Genomic DNA, 19,602 nt, shown 5'->3' with positions numbered 1-19,602 from the left:
TTATGATTTGAGGAAATACTCGTTCATCCTCAGGGCTCAGCTCTAGTGCCTGTGGTGGGAGGAAGTGCAGGTCACAGTGAAAACCCAGTACTGGTTTGCTCAAGGATAGGGTTTCATTTGAGAGATCAAATTTGTGGGAGTCCCAAAGGCCAAATGCACACTCCTCATTCTGATTTGGACTTCAGTTGGAAGAAATATGAAAGGAGACAAAGCAGGCAAACCAGTACCCATAAAGCTGGTGGGCGTTGGGGGATAAGAGATGATGGGAAAAGAATCTGTGTGAGTAATTGGGTCCTTCCCACTTACTTTGCCATGTAGTAAGTTCCAGGCTAAAGGAGTTAGCCCAGCTATCCTCTTCCTATGGAGGTATCTAGGAAATGACCTTAGGTAATAGGGAAATCTAAGTGCCTGCTGGGATGCTGTAAGTGAGTTGTGGGGAGTTATTAGGATGTGTGGGATGTTTACAGCCCTGGCTTTCTTCTGGGGGCATCTGGGCAGAGACCTACTGGTCTTGACATTTTTGTTGTGATGCAGTAGGCTAAACTGCTGTGAAAAATAAACCCAAAATATATTGGATCAAATACTAAAGGAATTTATTTCTTGTCCATGTAAAAATCTAACATAAGTGTAACTAGTGGGTAGTAGCACTATTCCACATGGGATTCATAAGCCAAGTTTTCTTCCATCTGTGGCTCTGCTATCCTCTATGACAGTATCGCATCAACATCAAGACAGCAGAAGGGTAAACAACACTGGGGAGACAATTTGCTTCCTAAATCCTTAGTTCATATATGGAATTCATAATTTCTGCTCACTTTCTGTTGCAGAGAATAGCCATGTGGCCCCACTTAACTATAAGAAAGACTGTAAATGTGTCTAGCCCCATGCAATCATGTATAGTCAAATTTCAAGTGAAAGAAAATGCAGATTTTGGTGGCCTACTGGCCTTAAGCAACTCCTCTTCCTCATTACAGAAGACCCAGGATCTTGGATTTTTTCTGTGCTGTTCATTCCATCCTGTAGCCTAAAGTTCATAAGGAAAAGACTGGGAGGGTAATGCTATTGCCAGAGTCTTAGGCAAGTGGTATAGTTATCCTAACATTTCTCAACAAGTCTGTTCTTTCTAGTGCTGGCATTTCCATTTGATTCTAATTTGAAGGGAAATTTTTGGAGTGAGGAGCTTTTTAAAACATCTTTATTGTGATATCATTGGCACATGTAAATTGCATGTGTTTATAAAATTTAATAAATTTTGACTTGAGAAACGTCATCACCATCAAGACAATCAAGATACCTACCCTCTTCAAAATGTTTCCTCCTGTCCCTTTGTAATCTCCCTGTCCCTGCCGACCTCACCCCCACCCCTAGCAACCACCGTTCTGCTGTTTTTCATTATAGTTTGCCTTTTCTAGAATTTTATATAAATATAGTCATACAGTATTATTGTCTGATTTCTTTCTTTCTCCAGATTATTGCTTATATCTGTTTTTATTGCCAAGTAGTATTTCATTGTATCAGTACGATTACACTGTATGTAATAATTTACCCATTTACCTGTTGATGAAAATTTGAGTGGTTTCCAGCTTTTGGCTACTACAAATATAACTGTTATGAACATTTCTTGTAAAAGTCTTCTAGCAAACATATGCTTTCATTTCTTGGCTAATTATCTAGCAGTAAAATAGCTGGGCTACATGGTAGAAACATGGGTAAGGTTTTTGAAGTTGCACAACTATTTTCGAAAGTGCTAGTACCATTTTACATCTGAGTTCAGTTGCTCTACATCCTTGCCATGACTTGGCTCAGTTTGTCTTTAATTTTAAACATTCAAATAGATGTGCAGTGAGTTCACTCATTGTGGCTTTAATCTGCATTTCTTTAATGTCTTGGGAGAGTGAGCATCTTTTCAAGCATGCGTTTGAGACATCTACATATCTTTGGTGAATGAATGGTCTTTTCAAATTGTTTACTCATTTTTTTTTATTGGGCTTCTTATTTTCTTGTTATTGAGTTTTGAAAGTTGTTTATGCATCCTTTTTAAAAAATATGTTTATTGATTTCAGAGAGAGAGAGAAATACTGCTCTGAAAGAGAAACATAGATTGGTTGCTTCCCATCCCTCATTATAAAACTGATGTGCAACTATCTCCTCCCAGGATATGGCTTGCATTTTCATTCTCTTAACAGTCTTTGAAAAAGCAGTTCTTAATTTTGGTGATGTCGAACTTAGCAAGTTTTTCCCTTATGCATTGTGATTTTGATGTTTTTTCTAAGAACTCTTTCCTAACCTAAGGTCACAAGGAATTATTTCCTAGTTTTCTTCTGGAAGTTTTATAATATTAGGCTTTACATTAATAATGTAAAGATATATATAATAAGTCCCCAAATATTAGAAAACAAACCACAGTGTTAAATAACTTAATGGTTAAAAAGAAATCAAAAGGGGAAATAGAAAGTATCTGGAAATGAAAACAAAAACATATGAAAATTGTGAGATAAAGTTAAAGCAATAGAAAGACATAAGTAGCTCTAGTACTATCTTAGGAAAGACTTCAAATCAATAACCTCATTGTCCATAAAAACAGAATAGGAGATGAGCAAGTGAAATACAAAGTAAGCAGAGAAAGAAAATAATAAAGAGCAGATAGCAAAATAGGAAACAAAAATATTTGAGGAAATCAAACCAAAAGCAGATTCTTTAAGAGGATCAATTAATTTAATAAAACTCTAGCCAGATGAATGAAATAGCAAACCCAAACGAAAATATTGCATACTTAAAAGTCATCATTTCTTTAACAGAGCCTCCTGGTCTCAGAAAGGGTGTCCTGTGCTGACAAGACTATGAAACCTGTCAGTTGAATTCAATTTTTAAAGACCAGAGAAGGTATCTGAACTTAAACTAAGAAATCCAGAGAGTACCAAGTGTGGATTCTCACCACCCAGGCATCAGTTCTAAGGCTTTCCCTTCCCATGATCTCCAAAGGTGTATGTGGCAATCATGCCATCTCGTATTTCTGGGGTGTTAGGACTTGTAGAGTTATATTTAGGAATGTGATGTCCACAGTAGAATGTTGGAGGGGCTCACAAGAATCTTAGCAAAGGAGGCTTCAGTGTGCAGGCTTTTTATGGACAATGAGCAGGCAACAGTATCTAGAGTCATCACGTGATGATGAGCAGAAGTTTCTCAGCCCTGGGAACCTGAGCTCCTCATGAAGATAAATGTAGAATCTGCACTACTTTGTATGAGATTCTAGTGATCTTCCATTTGCTTGAGGATGATCAATTCTGGGCAATCTCTTGACGCTGCCTTCAACTTCACAGTCTGTTTTTCCTTTTCTTTTTTTAAATCTCAGCACCCTCAACTCTTTCCCCCTCCACAGTGCCTTTCCCAAGCTATGCACCTTCCCAATGCAGATGACTCATCTAATCTCCCTAGGGTGGGAAGATGGGAGTTGTTTTTCTCCTCAGACTTGCTTTGCCACTGAGACCTGAGGAAGACTGAAACTTTGAAATGAACACAGTGAAGGGGGTAGGGGGGTGGAGGAGAGTCTATGGAGAAGTTAGGGCTTATGGGAGAAGCTCTTGCACTCTGTAATCAAGAGAACCCTATAAGAACTCTTTATAATAAAGTTCTATGGTTCCAACTTTCCCTTCTGTTCGTTTCCCTTCTGTAAATACCCCTCCATCTTGGCACACAAGCCAGGTGAGCACAATGGGCTGCAATCCTTTTTTTCTGAATAAATCCTTTTTTGATGATGAAACACATAGTCAATATTATTTTTTCAGTCAACAGACCCTGCAGGTACAGTCTTATATCCTAAATGTTTTACATTTTCTTGAGAATATTGGAGACTTAATAACAAAGCTCATATTATCTTCAACTCATGGGAAGGATGAGAGACACTTCATAGTTGATAAGTGAATGTTAATTATCTTCATGCCAAACATGCTATTATGCCAAGTGGTCATCTTTAACAAACTCATACAATTTTAGAATATATTTAATGTGGGATATAAGTGCATTTTTGTTGTTGAATGTGTTCTGGGAAAGCTAAAGTAAATGGCTGATGCTTTACTGGTGGCATTTGTGACCATTACATCTTCTCACAGGACAGGCCTCAGACTTTCCTCCTCATTCAGTAAATGCACCACTTGGCACCACTGTGTACAAAACACGCAAAAGGTCTCCTCCATCTACTAACAGCAGGACATGAGTTCTGAAAGCACACTGCACTGTGCTAGCCACCCTATCAGCAGCCCCTTTCCTTCTGAGTCATTCACCCTCAAACTACCACTGGCTGGTGTCACAGGTGCAGTCCACTGAAGCAATGTGTGGTCTTTTGTAAACCTGGGCCAAGGATTCAGTTTTGAGAGAGTATCCCAGCTCCTTTCTGTCTCCAGACTGCTATTTTACCTCATACAGGGAGACTTGGTTTTTGAAAGAATATAATAGTGTATAAAATATACTTAAGTAAATTTCAGTGGAAGAAGTGTGATCATTTTACACAAATAAGCCGAAAGGAAGGACCAACTAACAAAACTGAATGGAAAGTAGTTTATTACAAATAATTAAAATATTTTAAAATATTGCACAATTCTATGCTCATGAGCTTTAGAATGCCTGTAAAGTAGTTCTGTAAAATTTTTTAAAGCTAATATTTAAAAACCAACCAGAAATAAAATAAAAATTAAAAGATGTACAAAAGTACTGATGATACTGGTGGAGACCCAGGCTTCTGAAACATTTCTGCGAGGACAGGTGCAGAGAAGAGAGCCCTGCTGAGCCCAGCTCTGGAACAGTGTGGGGCTAAAGGGATGAATGGGGAGTGAAACCAGAGGTATCTGGGTAAGTGACTGTGCAGAAACTTCATTTCTTTAATATGAACTTTTCTCCTTTCTTTCCTTTTGATTCAAACAGGCATCGTCCTGCACCGTGACCCACCCACTGTACTCTCCCTTACATAGCTATTCCCTGAATCATTAAGCCTCAGGACAATGAGGTTCTTATCAGCATTAAATAATCTTAGCAACAAAGCTTCAGGTCTATTGACCACAGAGACTGTCAGTCAGACCAGACCTCGGTTGTTTTTCAGCTCCAGATCCAGAGAAGCAGAAGCACACCTCCAACCACACCCTTGTGAAACCAGACAGAATTACTCCATGGCTGATAACGAGACCTGATAGATAGATGATCAACTACTCCCAACCTTGGCCCTGACCAATGAGTAGAGCCCAGAACCCCAACTCCCTTAGTTGCCATGGTCAGTGATTTTCTCCTATATAACCCACCCCCTAGCGCCATCAGTGAGCCAGCTCTCAGAGCAATAGCTCACTTGTGACTCTGGGTTTGGTGTCATTTCCTTAAAAATAAACCTTTATTTTCTTTGCTGCAAACTCCTGTTTCCAATTGATTGATTAATTGGGCTTTGGTCCCTGCAGGAGGACAAACCCCTTTACTTGGTATCTATGTAGCGCTTGTCAGCAACCTCCAGATAATTTCAGTTCTCCCTCTGCCTGCATAAACGAGACTCCTTGATGTGACCCTTGCGCACCTCTAGTGGTACTTTTCTGATTACCTGGTGCTCCAAGTACAATTCCATGGAGCCACGTGCAGATTGCTGAACACTCCAAACTTGCTTATCCTTCCATCCAGACCATTTCTGCCTCCCAGATGTATAGCTCAGCTGCCAGAGGAACTCTTGATACCCTAAGATAAATTTCCAAAAGTGATTATTTTTCCTGCTTTGAACATACTATGTGTTGGTCGATGGTTGGACTGGGTAATTCTTTGTTGTGGAAGTGAGCGGTCCTGTGCTTGTAGAATGGTAAGCCATTTTCCTGGCCTCTACCCACTAGATGGCAGCAGCCTTCCCCATAGTTAACCAAAACTTTAGGACTTTACCAAGTGTCCGCTGGAGCAAATCTTTCCTCCCCACCCCCGCTTATCTAGAGCCCCTGGGTTAAAACGTTACTCTCTGCAGTGGCCCTAAAAGACTTAATGTCCGTTTGGCCCAGAGGCTCCTTCCCCCCTTTTTTTTTTTTCACTGCCAGCTGGGGTAGTTTCACTTTCACTCCTCAGCGGGCTCCTCAGGAGGAACTACTTCCCGCTGACTGAGCCCCTGTTTGGAAAATGAATCCTAACCAGGACTGCCCTGTCTTTTCCTCATCACTTAAATCAGGAGTCAAGACATCTCCACTGGGACCTGAAGGTGTGTGGGGAGATTCATGGAGGGCAGAGGGTGGGGAACTCCCCGAGAAAAGTACTAACTAGGTGAAGTTTGGTGAGCTTAGTTTGCAGCCCTGATGTGCTCTGAAGGGAAGAAAAGCAGGCTTGGAGGCTTCCTGCTGAGTGCAGACAGATGGCAGCACTGGAGAGGGTCAGCCTTGAAAGAAAGGAATGTTCAAGAGGCAGAAGGCGTTGTTTGTTTCCTGCAGGGACCCTTATTTTTCCAGGCTGAGTTCATCCCCATCCTCTTTCTGTTCTCTAGTTTTGATTGTCTATCTTGCTGAAGGGAACTAGAATCTCTCTCTGTGTCTCTGTTTCTGTCTCAACCTCTCTCTGTTAAAAAGGTAAATAGAAAGTCTGTTCTGCCCAACTTCACTCCCTGTGTGAAATCCCAGGCTCAGATAGAATGGAGACTTGAGGGCATGGCCAGGGATGATAATGAACCCGATTCTTTAACTCCCCTCCTGGCAGCCACTGAGGGGCTGTCTGTGGCTTTCCTGACATATCCTCAGCTGCTGGCAGTCCTAAAGATAGCAGGTTGAATAATTGTCTGCTGCCTGCCTGTCTCTGAGGCTGCCTTTGTCCTGTGTCCTGAGCTTCAGTCCCAGGAATCTGCTTGTACTTCCCTGAATAGACAGACCTGCTTGCTTTTACTTCAGTAGCCAGTTGACACGGGTGTCCTCACCTGCTCCAGAGCTGTTAGACACCCTTTGCATTGATTGCTACTTCTACTGCTTAGCGTTTTTCTTTGTTCAGAGCTAATTAATAAGAGTTGATTATTACTCAGAAGGAGCCCAAAGATTCAACGATCTTGCTAAGAAGTTTGCTCTGACACTAATTGTGTCCATTACTGAGCTCGTTTTTGAGCAATTTGCACACCATTAATATGTCACATACTTTCTTACACACGTCCATTGTGTCTTACAATCCCACTTTTCAGAAATCACTGTTACTGCCTTCCTGGGAGTATATGCCTACAATGGAGAGGGTCCATTTCTGCCCAGATATTGATTGTCTCCCCAGGGTCAAGAACAAGGCCCAACACACAGCATAAAATAGATTTATTTCTTTACCTGCAAAAAAAAAAAAAAAAAAAACAGTGTAATATCCATTCCACATACAAGACATGCCAAAGACATAAAAGAGCTTACATTCTAGTTGGGGAGAGATCATAACAAAAAAATAATTGATATAATATACAAGAAGGTGACTATGATTATGGGGTAATGTTTTTAAAATGTTGAATTAGTGTAAGGGATCTGTAGTGATCTACTAAAACCCTTACTAGAGCTGTTGTGCAGAGGCTCATTAATGTGAAGCAATTTAGCCTTGGACTCTGAGCAGGGACACTGAGCCTGGAAGAATGGACAGGGAGAGTGGCAGTGTTTGTGAGTTCCCCAGGTCTCTGGATGCCAAAAACAGGTCCGACTTTCCCCCTTGGCAGCTTCTGACCCAAGAAACCAAGGAAAGTATCTAGGATGTTGTCTGAAAACTTCAAAGGACATCCTTCCTGTACTTTACTTCCAGGAGACACTTTCATTTTATTATCTTACCTGCAGAGAGGCATAGATTTTGCATTATCATGAGTACATACGTTAGAAGACACAATGTGGGAAACAGTTATCTGACAGTTATGGAAGCCAGCTGACCTGAAGTTCTATCAGACAGATGCTATTTGTGTTCCTTTCTCTATCTCCCTACTTCTGCTCAGCTCTTGGGTCACTCTTGGACATTGGTGGAGTCACTGCCCATGTGTGGGGCTCTGCCTCCTTTGTACCTTTCCCCTTCTGTGGTCATTATGGCCACAACCCCATGGGAGAAAGCATGTTCCATTCCTTTCTCCTCTGTAGGTTCTTGATGTTACTCAGCATTGGTTCGATACTAAATAGAATGAAAGATAACATAGAACTTCATGCCCATGGTTGGCTTAGTGCTTTAGTTGTAAGTAGGGGTAGAAATTGTTATTTTGTGTAGACTGCTAGTTTTGCTAATCATTAGGGCCTGATATAATCAATTTGTCAGTGCAGCCAGGGGCTTTAGACAATTTTTAGTATCTGTGCTATTGTATTGCCTACTAACCCGCATTCATGGAACTCTTATTCCTCATCGGGTTTACTTCATGGATCATCAGAGAACTGGGTAGATTTCTAGGCCCAAATGTATCTCTGCACAGCATTCATTATGCTCTCATCCTTTCTTTTCTTTCTTTTTTTTTTGAAAGGAAAAGGTCTTGATTTTCAAAAAACCATCCTTTCTTTTTAGAGCAAGGGGAAGATTTATAGTTTGTTACATACCTCAGATCTTTTACTATCAAATCTTTTCAACTATATTAATAACCTAAGGCTGCTGTAACAAATTACCACAGATTAGATGGCTAAGATAGCAGGAATTTATTCTTTCACAGTTCAGGAGACCAGAAGTCCAAAGTCAAAGTAGTGGTAGAGCTGGTTTCTGCAGGAGGCTCTAAGGGAGAATCTGTACCATGTCTCCTAGTTTCTGGTGGTTTCCAGCCATCTCAGGCATTCCTTGCCTTGTTGCTGTATTACTCCGATTTCTGCCACCATTGCCACATGGCCTTCTTCCCTAAGTGCCTGTGTACCCTTTCCTCTTCTTATAATGACTCTGGTCTTTGGATTTGAAGCCTACCCTCTTCCAGTATTCCATCTTAACTTGATTACATCTGCAAAGACTATATTCACACAGGTGAACATAGTTGTGTGAGGGATACAACTTTGATCCCTTGGAAGAAGTATCAAGATATTCATAGCCACTGAGATCTTCTCCCCCTCCCCCACAGTTCCTTGTCTATATTTAATCCAGGTTCTGAGAGTCAGCATCACCACGCTACTACTCCGTGGTATGTCTTCTGTCTGACCACCAGCAATAGTTTCAGCTTTGGTTTGCCATTCTCATTCATGTGACAATAGGACATAAACCAGCCAGGTTTACTTAGTTTAGCAAAGGCATATATGATAGGAAATACAGCATGTTGTCATGACTGGCTCAGGTGAGTTCTAGTAAGGGTCCATGCAGAGATACAGGAATCACAATACTTTATTCCCCTCCTGACAGTCTTTTGTAAACAAGCGATTGCCACTTTTATATCATTTAAGAAGTGTCACAATTCAAGCCCCTTTCAGCTCCTGTAATGCCAAAGATCTAGCTGCTCTCTGCACCCCAGCTATCCTGGCATTCTAAAATTTGTAGAAGATGCTGTGTCCTCCATCAAAAGTGCATTCTTACATGTGATTCCTTCTCCCTAAAATATTTTTCCTCTTTCTCATTCCACATTCCCTCCTCATCTTTCAGCTTCCAGTTCAATCTTACTTATCCTTGATGTTCTCCTATTTGATTTCCCAAAATTGTGTACTTCTGTGTGATAGTGAAGAGGAAAGCCAGATGGCATCTGCCGGGGGGCTTGCATACGAGCCCTACCATCCAGGTGGCCTGTGACTCAGCCTGCAAGAACTTGCAAACGAGTCTTACTGATGCCAGCAGCTGCATACGGCTCCTGCTGGCCAGGTCACAGGCTCCTGAGAACAAAGGCGTCCTAAGGGACAGTGTCTCCTTTCCCATAGTGATTACATCTGAGGTGGAATGGACCCTTGTCACTTATTACCTTGCTTTGTAGTTTTTAGATAAAATGTAGTTTAGTATTGTAGGCATAATAGTTTAAAGTTTAATCTATCCGCAGAAGCTATGTTGCTCCATAATCACGTAAGGAATGTATTCTATACACATACATTCTATTGATTCTATTTTTAGTAACTTTTGTAAGCCGATAAAAGGAATGGTTGGACTGCTAGTCTTCGCTGATAGCCTGAGTGAGCTACAGCCCTCCGTTCATTGTTGATCACTCATTCTGCCTGCTGGTATTGCCTCAGCGTCCCTGTTCCACAACTTCACACAACAGGTAGCGTTTATCACACCTACCAGACCTCTGAAAGAGGACCCTGAGAACATTATATTCACCCCAGTTCAACTTACTGAGTTGAATAATCTTTGTAAGTCACTTGATTCTATTTACACATATGATTAAAGGGAGTGCTTTTATTTTTCAAGGATTTTTACATGAAGAATTAATAGGTCAAACTGATATATAATTGTAACTGGTTAACAATTGTTAGTGATAAGATTACTTCCCTATAGTGGTCCTTGATGTTTCTGTGGGTGTCTCTGGGGAGTACATATGACAGGGCTCTATGTGGGACAATTATATTGGGAGGTAAGTGCTTCTTTAGTGGAAATCATTTCTGTGATCACAAAGCTCACCTATTGGTGAACAGCTAATTAATGGAAAAAAAAAGTCTTATCACCTATGAAGAAATGAGGAAGTTCTGTACATATTTGTCAAGCGTTGTATTCCTATGTTTTCTCTGCTTATCAATGAATTTAAAAAAGTGCCTGATTTACGTGTGAATTACACTTTAGGAGTAGGACATTTAAAGAAGGATATTATGTATTATATAGTGGTAATAAGAAAAAGATGGCAAATAACACACCGACTGATGTTTTAGTGATTGTGCTGTAGAAAAGTTAGTCATATGAGGCCCGTCTGCTGAGGAGACATGTAAAAAGAGAGTTCAGTGAAGTGTAACAGGAAGTCATGCAAATAAGAAGGATCATTCCAGAGCAAAAGCTCTGAAGCATTAGTGGCTGACCCAAGTCACTGAATTCAGTTTCTGCTTTTCTCCCCCTCTTCTTTTTTGTCCATCCATATTTCCATCTTGGCCAATCCTTAATGTCTGCCTGGTTAGCATTCTTTATATTTGTGCCATTCTCACACCGTCTCCTTTCAACCTGCCCGCCCATCTAGGAATCTTTAAGCAAGAAGAGCCTCAGGAAGAAACCAGTGGAGCAGCTTTAAAATTCCTGGTGAACATAAAGGAGAAAGTGACTTGTCCCATTTGCCTTGAGATTTTAACAGAACCCATGAGTCTCAACTGTGGCCACAGCTTCTGCCAAATCTGCATCACTGACAAAAAGGAGTCAGAGACTGGCCCAGGAGGGGAAAGCAGCTGTCCTGTGTGTGGTATCAGATATTCACTTGGAGACCTATGGCTTAATCAGCATCTGGCCAACATAGTAGAGAGGCTCAGAGAGGTCAAGTTAAACCCTGAGGAGGGGCAGAAGACAGATCTCTGTGTGCGCCATGGAGAGAAACTCCAATTCTTTTGTAAGGACGATAGGAAGGTTATTTGTTCGCTTTGTGAAAGGTCTCGGGAGCACTGTGGTCATCAGATTTTCCCCCTGGAGGAGGTCATCAAGGAACGTCAGGTAAGGCCCAGGATGGAAGGGAGTTGGGGGGAAGATAGTACCTGGCGGGAAAACCTTTCCATCCTACTTTACTCACCACAGCATTATATATAATACTAAGTTCTGAAATCTCCTTCCACGTATGTCTCTTACCCTACGCTCAGCTTCCCATTCCTGAGGGACCTTTCTGTGTATTCCTTCTATTTACATAAAGGATGAGACTAGAGCCCAGACTCTGGCCCAGAGTGAAAGGTTGTCGTGTGGATGGAGAATTTCTTTCACACGTTGAGCTTTCATTGCTCCTCTCAGCAGAATGGTTGCTGTTGAACATTGTGGATTGGACATGGAAAGAGTTTCAGTAAGAGAATAGGATATTCCTTGGCTATAGCAGAATCAATACTTACTTTAAGAAGAAAGAAAATACCCTTGGTGAGGAGATGGTGAATTTCATTACCTGGGCATAACGAAAACATTCTCAGATTTTCTTCTGTGTCATGGATTCTAATCACAGTTTCCGTAAAACAGTCTCTTCTGCGAACAGCCTTACTTATTCCTCATTTATTCTCTATTCAGGTGCTGAGAAAGCCCAAGCCTTGACTGTGGTGTGATTCCTCTCTCACAGGAGAAGCTCCAGAAAGCTCTGGACAGGCTGAGGAAAGAGCAGCAGGAATCTGAGAAGCTGGGTGCTGACATCAGAGAAGAGAGAACTTCCTGGAAGGTAGAAGGACTGTTCCTAAGGAATTTCTAGACAGGAATCTTGGCAGGGCCTTCCACGCCAACCACAAGGAAGCCCCTTCCTCTTTGTTCCCTGATACTAAATGAGTCCAGAAACTATTTGATCAGTTCTCTTCTGTGTCCTGTCTCTGTTGGGGCAGGGGCAGGAGAGGAGATGTTACAAGTAAGCATACTGCAAGTACCAATGTTATAAGCACACACAGATATTTGGAATTGGGAGCAAAGACAGACTTTCTAGTGCGAAAGGGTGAAGAATTCTGTCCTCCAGTCCTCTTTTCCAGTGAGGCTCTGACACCTTCAGTAATGGAAGGAAGACACTGGGCAAAGGACCAAGATTCCCCTCAAGGTTCAAATGTGAGAGTGTGGTAATGAAGGAAGGCATCAACGTCCAGGACAGCTGTCTACAACCTAAACCTTACTCAAGTTTTACATCTGTTCCACAGTTGACCTAGATAATACAGTCTGAGAACTTTTTGGTTTGTATGGAAGGGAAAATACCACGAAATAAAAACCAATTTTCGTCAGAATTGCTCCCCTGTCTCTACTCCTCTCCTGGTTAGAACCCCCAAAAACAAAGAATTTATTTTCCTAGCTCCTAATCCCTTGCACAGTAGGCTCTCTGGCTGACAGACTCATTACTTCTCTTTCTTGTTCAACTTTGCAGAATCAGATACAGACTGAGAGACAAAGGATACAAACAGAATTTAGTCAGCTCAGAAGCATCCTGGACAACGAGGAGCAAAAAGAACTGCAGAAACTGGAGGAAGAAGAGACGAAGTCCCTGGATGACTTGGCTGAGGCTGAGAATGAACTGGTTCAGCAGACCCAGTTGCTGAAAGAGCTCATCTCAGACCTGGAGCATCACAGTGAATTGTCAGCAATGGAACTGCTGCAGGTAAAAAGGGTGACCCAATCTGAGATTCTCAAAACAGTCTCAGTTGCCTTCTCTTCTCTGTCTTCGGGCTCTAATCTTGATGTTGACACTAACAGGTTCCTTTGGCCTTGTAGAAAGTCTAAGAATAAAGTCAACAGATAGTGAAGAAAAAAAAAATCATGAAACTCAAAAAGGCCAGGATTTGAGCTTCCAGATCCATCTGTGACTAAAGTAATATCTCTCTGGCCATAATCCTTTTTGTTGTTGTTAAGGAGATTGTAGTTGATTTCTTTGTCATGTGCAACCAAAAACCTGGCTGGTAGCATTTAAGAGTAAGCCCAAATATATTGATATATATTGTTCAAAACAAATCAATCTATATGGTGATCATGCGGAAATATAGAACACCAAAAATAGTTAAGGCTATGGAGAAGACTGGATTGGTAAGATGTTTTAACGTTTGAAACAGGAACTAAATATATATCATTATCATTTTTGACAAGTGGGCATAAGAAAGAAAACAATATGATTTGGTGAGTGCAGGTTATATTTTAGTTATTCTGGGTTCCTGCTATGTTTCTTCTTCATTGTGGAATGTATTATCCTGGATACATAACTAGACATAATAAACAATGACTAGATATATAAAAGTTTGGAATCAATAGCACCTACTGTGAGCTAAAATTTGAAAACTGGAAGAAGTTTTCTGTACATAACATTATGTATTCTGCAAATATAGTTTTTACTTCTTTTCCAATATAGGTGCTTGTTTAAAAAAAAAAATTATTTTTTCTTGCCTAATTGCCTTCATTGGAAGCTCTAGTACCATGTTAGTGTAAGTAGTGACAGCAGACAGCCTTATCTTGTATTCAGTTTTTCACCATTCCTTATGAGGTGCGCTGTGGGTTTTTCTTTCATGATTTTATCAGGCTAAGGAAGCCTTCTTCTAGTCTTAGTTTGTTGTTATTATTACTGTTTCGTTTGCATCATGAAAGGAGTTGGATTTTGTTTTGTTTTTTTTTCTGTCTTTTAAGTCATCATGTGGTTTTTATCTTTAATTCTATTATTATGACATTTTATATTGATTGCTTTTCATATGTTAAAACCATCTTGCATTTCTGGGATAAAACAAATTTGACCATGCATATAATCTTTTATATTTTGTGTATTCAATCTTGTACTATTTTGTTGAAAAAGTTTGTGTCTATATTTATAAAGGTTATTGGTCTATAGGTGACTTTTATTTTGTGATACCTTTGTCTGGTTTTAGCATCAGAATAGTCCTGGCTTATAGAGTGAATTGGGAAGTGTTCCCACCATTTCTATTTTTATAGAACAACTTGTGAATTACTTGTATTATTCCTTCTTTAAACTTTTAGTAGAATTCCTCAGTAAAGCCTTCTAAGGCTGGACTTTTCTTTGTAGAAAGATTTTTATTTCCAATCCAATTTCTACATATTTTAGGTCTATTCAGATTTTCTATTTCTTTTTGAATCAGTATTGGGAGTCTCTGTTTCTAGGAACTTGTCCATTTAATCTAGGTTATCTAATTTATTACCATACGATAATCCCTAGCTTTTATAATCTTTAATATCTATAAAGGCAATAGTAATGTCTCTTTCACTTCTTTTCTTAGTAATTTACTTCCTCTTTTTTTCTTGGACTGTCTAGATAAAGCTTTGTCAATTTTGTTGATATTTTCAAATAACTTGGTTTCTCTGATATTCTTTATTGTTTTTCTATCTTTTCTTTCATTAATCCTGCTTTAATATTTACACTCCTTGATTCATGTTTTCTTTCTTTTTCCTAGGACATGAGTGGAATCATGAAATGGTGCGTATGGGTGACAGGGAGTGGTGCATTTGTCTTATGAAGAAAAGTTTGTAGTCATAAGAGTTATTTAGTCACCAGCCAGATGAAAAAATCTCCCAAAGCAAGAAAAATTAGATGTAGTATTATTTTAAATTGCTGATCAGACATGAGGATTTAAGAGTCCCATATCTATTGAGACAGAACCAGATTCTATGCTAGTGAATTCAACGGTTGAAATTCACAGTCAGAGCCAGTAAGGATAATAGGAATAAGGGACTTCACGATCAGACTCTTAAGACTTCACTCATTTAATTCGCTCTCTGTCCTTGCTCTGGTTCCTGTATTTCGTAGATGCTCCTCTTTATCACATGCAGGGCCTCATTGAGCTCTAAAATAATTTATGGGACAGTACCTTTATACTTACTTTGCTTAAGCAGGAATAGAGGAGATCATGCCACTCTACAAGGTTCTCTTTAGATTTCCAAAATCAGACCTGAGCTTTGTGGTTTGTGGCTTTGACCCCTGTGCCAATAATTACTCTCTCCTGTTCACACACTTTAGAAGCTTATATAGGAAAGTGTAGCCTTTTTGTCTAAAGTTGCCAATATACCTGGCATCTTCAAAGTCTTTACAAACACATGAACGATGTTCAATAAACAACTTCTCTTTTGCCAAGTGTTTTTAACTCTTTTCAGAACACCTGAAATCTCAAATGTTATTTGTGAGCCACACCACTGGAGTTCAGGCTTTGGACTAAGGCACAGACTCAAAGGCTCCCCCAAAAGAGACCCACATCACAGGCAAGATCTGCAGTCTCACCACTGATCTGCCTGGGAGCCCAATCTGTGACCCCTTTTTGGGAGACTCATAGTGATGTGGAAAAATCCGCATATTATGATACATAGCATTTTTAGAGATAGCAAAGGCTTTTCTTATACATTATTCCAGCTAATTCATATTATTTCTACAAGGTATCACAGGAAGGGATAATTATTCTATTTTTAAAAGAAGAAACTTTCTTTGAGGTGAAGACCTTTCCAAGGTCACACAGAGGGTAACTGGAAAGGTAGATGTGAGCATATTTTTTTGGCTCCAGTAGCAGGGCCCTCCCTTCTCCCCTGCTCAGGCTTCCCAGGGAAGAAGGGTCAAGTGTATTAATGGCATGGAACAAGAAGAAGAAAATGGTATTAGGAGGACACAGGGTAAGAGATGTAGGGTCAACATTTTTTGTCATCCCTAGGAGTGAGGTGTGGACATTGAAGAAACCAAAAACTATTTCCAAAAAACTGCAGTGTGGATTCCGTGCCCCAGACCTGAGTAGAATGCTGCAAGTGTTTAAAGGTGAGGAGAGCTAGGGCAGGAGTGTGGGTGTAGGACTAAGCTTCAGATGTATAAGTTCAATGTGAGAATAGAAAGGAGAGTGTTTAGAGAAGAAGGGATATTGTGAACAAAGATGTGGTTAAGGGAGAATGGCTAGGTTCTGATTCATCCTCTCATGCACCAGTTCATAGCCTCATGGTAGTCTTCTCCCCACCCCTACTCAAGAGAAGAAATAGCTATCAGTGTTTAATCTTTGCTTCTAATCAACATTATTAAACCTTTTATCATTTCAGAGCTAACACATGTCCAGTGCTACTGGGGTAAGACGTTATTTTGTCTTCAAATCACTTTGTTCTGATCCCCTTTCAGAAGTAAGATTTGGTGATCTCAGCCCCAGGCATTTCTCTCTCACCTCCTGATACTTACGTATATACCTTTCTCCAGTGTTGTACCTCCCTTCCCCAATCCATTAATACAAGTTCTTCCTGGTCACTTCCTAAGTTCCCTCTTCATGTCCCCAGATAAACCATCCCTGTATCTGTCACCTACTCATATCTTTTTTCTTTTTTCTTTTTTTGCAGTGGACATCACATTGAATCCATTCAACCTCAATCTGAATCTTGTCCTTTCAGAGGATCAGAGACAGTTGTCATCTGTGCCAATTTGGCCTATAATGTATTGTAATTATGGTGTCTTGGGCTCCCAATATTTCTCATCAGGGAAACACTACTGGGAAATAGATGTGTCCAAGAAGACTGCCTGGGTCCTGGGGGTGTACTGTAGAATACGTTCCAGTAGTGTCAAGTTTGGTTTTAGACAAAGCAGGAAGTATCAAAATGTTTACTCCAGGTTCAGACCTGAAAATGGCTACTGGGTTGTAGGGTTACAGAATGAATCTGAGTATAATGCCTTTGAGGACTCTTCCACCTCCGATCCCAAGGTCTTGATTCTTTCCGTGGTTGTTCCTCCTCATCGAGTTGGGGTTTTCCTAGACTATGAAGCAGGTACTGTCTCATTTTTTAATGTCATAAACCATGGGTCACTCATCTACAAGTTCTCTAAGTGTCACTTTTCTCAGGCTGCTTATCCGTATTTTAATCCTTGGAACTGTCCAGCTCCCATGACTCTGTGCCCGCCTGGCTCCTGAGCTTCTCCTCCCCTCACCCCCTGTTGGGTAGTTCCCCTTGTCCTGGGGCTCACCTCCTGCCCCTGAGCTCACTGCTCCATGCAAACTCTTCCTTGCTGTCTCTATTCTTTAGAATGCTTATTTATTCTTGAGTTAGAAGAGAAGTTTATTTAGTTATTTACCTTTTTTGTATTCTCAGTGAAAGACATCTAATCTCTCCTAAAGACAGAGCAGTATTGGTACAACATCTCTGTCCTCCCATTTCTCCATATTTTCCATTATCACTGATTGAAGAGGCATGGGAGCAGTTCTGCCATGAGCTATGATCTCAGGACATTCCATAATCACCACCACCCACTAAGGAGTCTGAGTGTAGGTCTGTCTGTTGCCCAGAATATAGCAGCAGGTTATTCAGAGAGTTTAGAAAAAATAAAAACAAAAATAATGTATGTACCTAGAGTGAAAATTTTATGTTCAGAGTGTTTGAGTTCAAATTCTGTCTCTTCTTTTACAAGGTGTATAACAAAGAATACACTTTCATTTCTTCTCATAAAATACAAATTCCAATTTTAAATTAAGATCATTGTGTAAAACTGCCACTCAATGTAAAACACCTATTTACGTGTCCTGCACAATATCGTAAATATTCACTCTTGTGATCACTGAAAAGTACAAGCTGTGTTACATAAGGAGCCTGGAGCACCATGGGAAAATCTTAGGTGCCAGGAGGTGTTGATTGATGTGCTTCATCCACATAGCCATTAATGACACAGGAGCTGCTCACAGTAATGGTTAAAACCAAGTAGAATACAATGACCAGTGTGCTCTTGTAGGTGGCATATTGTACAGAGTGAACACTGAACAGTTAATAGCCTTGACTTTGAAATTAGATAGAATTTCATAATCATACTGATGTTGCTACTTACTGGTCCATATTGATTAAGTTAAATTGGATTCAGTTTCTCATCAGAAACAAGAATACTAAGAATAACATGCTAAGAATAATATGGGAATTGACAATAGAATGTTTGCACTAACTTTCTCATTTCCTAGCACATAAGCAGTGGTCTACACTGGTGTTAACTTTCCCTGTGATTTCAAATAGTGAATGTTAGGAATAAATATTAATATACTTAAAATATTTATACCTTTGTTATGCTTTGAAAAAAGTAATTTGATTAAGGAACCACATCATTTTTAATCTCATGTTTTGTTTCTGTTTTTTAAATTTTCAAATATATGTTATCTCTAGATAGTTTTCTCGTATACAATGCTAGGTTAAAATTTATTTTCTTAAATGTTCTCTTTGCCCTTGGCTGATGTGGCTCAGTAGATGGAGCACCAGCCTGCAAACCGAGAGGTCGCTGGTTTAATTCCCAGTCAGGGCACATATCTGAGTTGTGGGCCAGGTCCCCAGTTGGGGGTGAGCAAGAAGCAACTGATTCATGTATCTCTTGCACTTTGTTATTTCTCTCCCTCTCTTTCTCCTTCCCTTATCCTCTCTCTAAAAGTAAATAAATAAATAAATAAGATCTTTATAGAAATAAACATTCTCTTTCAATTTGCAATTTAACAGTCTGCTATCAATCTCTTTGTCTCTTTTTGTGTGTGTGGTAAGAACACTTAATATGGGATCTATCCACTTACATTTTTAAGACACGCATTTCAACAGGTTTAAACTTTCAGTTATGCAAGATGAATAAGTTCTACAAATCTACTGTATAACATTCTGCCTATAAATAGTTAACTATACTGTATTGTGCATTTAGTAATTAATTTCATTATAAAAGAAAGTTTTATCTTTTTGTATTGTAACTACCTACTCTTTTATTTGAAGTACCGGAATAGTTTTTTTTTAATCTAAGTGAATATATTAAATATAAGTTGATCTGACATTCTTTTCTATTTCCATAGTAATTCTCTTTCTAATGAAAGCCTCTTCTCTATTTATCCAGACATGTCTCCCATGCTTCAATTACAGGTTCACATTATGACTTACAGTGATAGAGGCAGCATCAGTAGCTCTGTATGGCCTCCCTCAGCAATGGCGTATGTAGGTCAATGTCTCCCTTTCCTGGTCAGTCTCACACTTTCCAGGGAGCCGAAAGGCTGCAGTTGTCCTCAGGAGTGAGTAAATGAGTGCTCCTGCCACATGTGGTGTTGTCACCCTATCTTTAGCATTTCATTTCTCACTACTCCCAACCTACTTATTAGCCAAGAGAAATAGCTATAATGGGCTACTTGGCCAGTCAGT

The 19,602-nt window shown here is 40.0% G+C and overlaps 1 protein-coding gene across 1 annotated transcript; it reads left to right on the top strand.

Moving 5' to 3' along the window:
• Nucleotides 1–6,054: 6,054 nt before the first annotated feature.
• TRIM34 (tripartite motif containing 34) lies at nt 6,055–17,449 on the top strand. Its single transcript, XM_090264583.1, has 8 exons — nt 6,055–6,208; nt 11,042–11,502; nt 12,104–12,199; nt 12,881–13,111; nt 14,901–14,923; nt 16,143–16,243; nt 16,516–16,542; nt 16,804–17,449. Exons 1-8 carry the CDS (start codon nt 6,130–6,132, stop codon nt 17,367–17,369), a joined length of 1,584 nt encoding a protein of 527 aa, XP_090120709.1. The 5' UTR covers nt 6,055–6,129; the 3' UTR covers nt 17,370–17,449.
• The last annotated feature ends 2,153 nt before the right edge of the window (nt 17,450–19,602 follow it).

The sequence above is a fragment of the Furipterus horrens genome, unplaced genomic scaffold, assembly GCF_987537825.1.
Source record: "Furipterus horrens unplaced genomic scaffold, mFurHor1.1.pri manual_scaffold_2, whole genome shotgun sequence".
Taxonomy (NCBI): domain Eukaryota; kingdom Metazoa; phylum Chordata; class Mammalia; order Chiroptera; family Furipteridae; genus Furipterus; species Furipterus horrens.
Note: the sequence above shows the minus strand (reverse complement) of the source record. Positions and strands in the feature narration are given on the sequence as shown.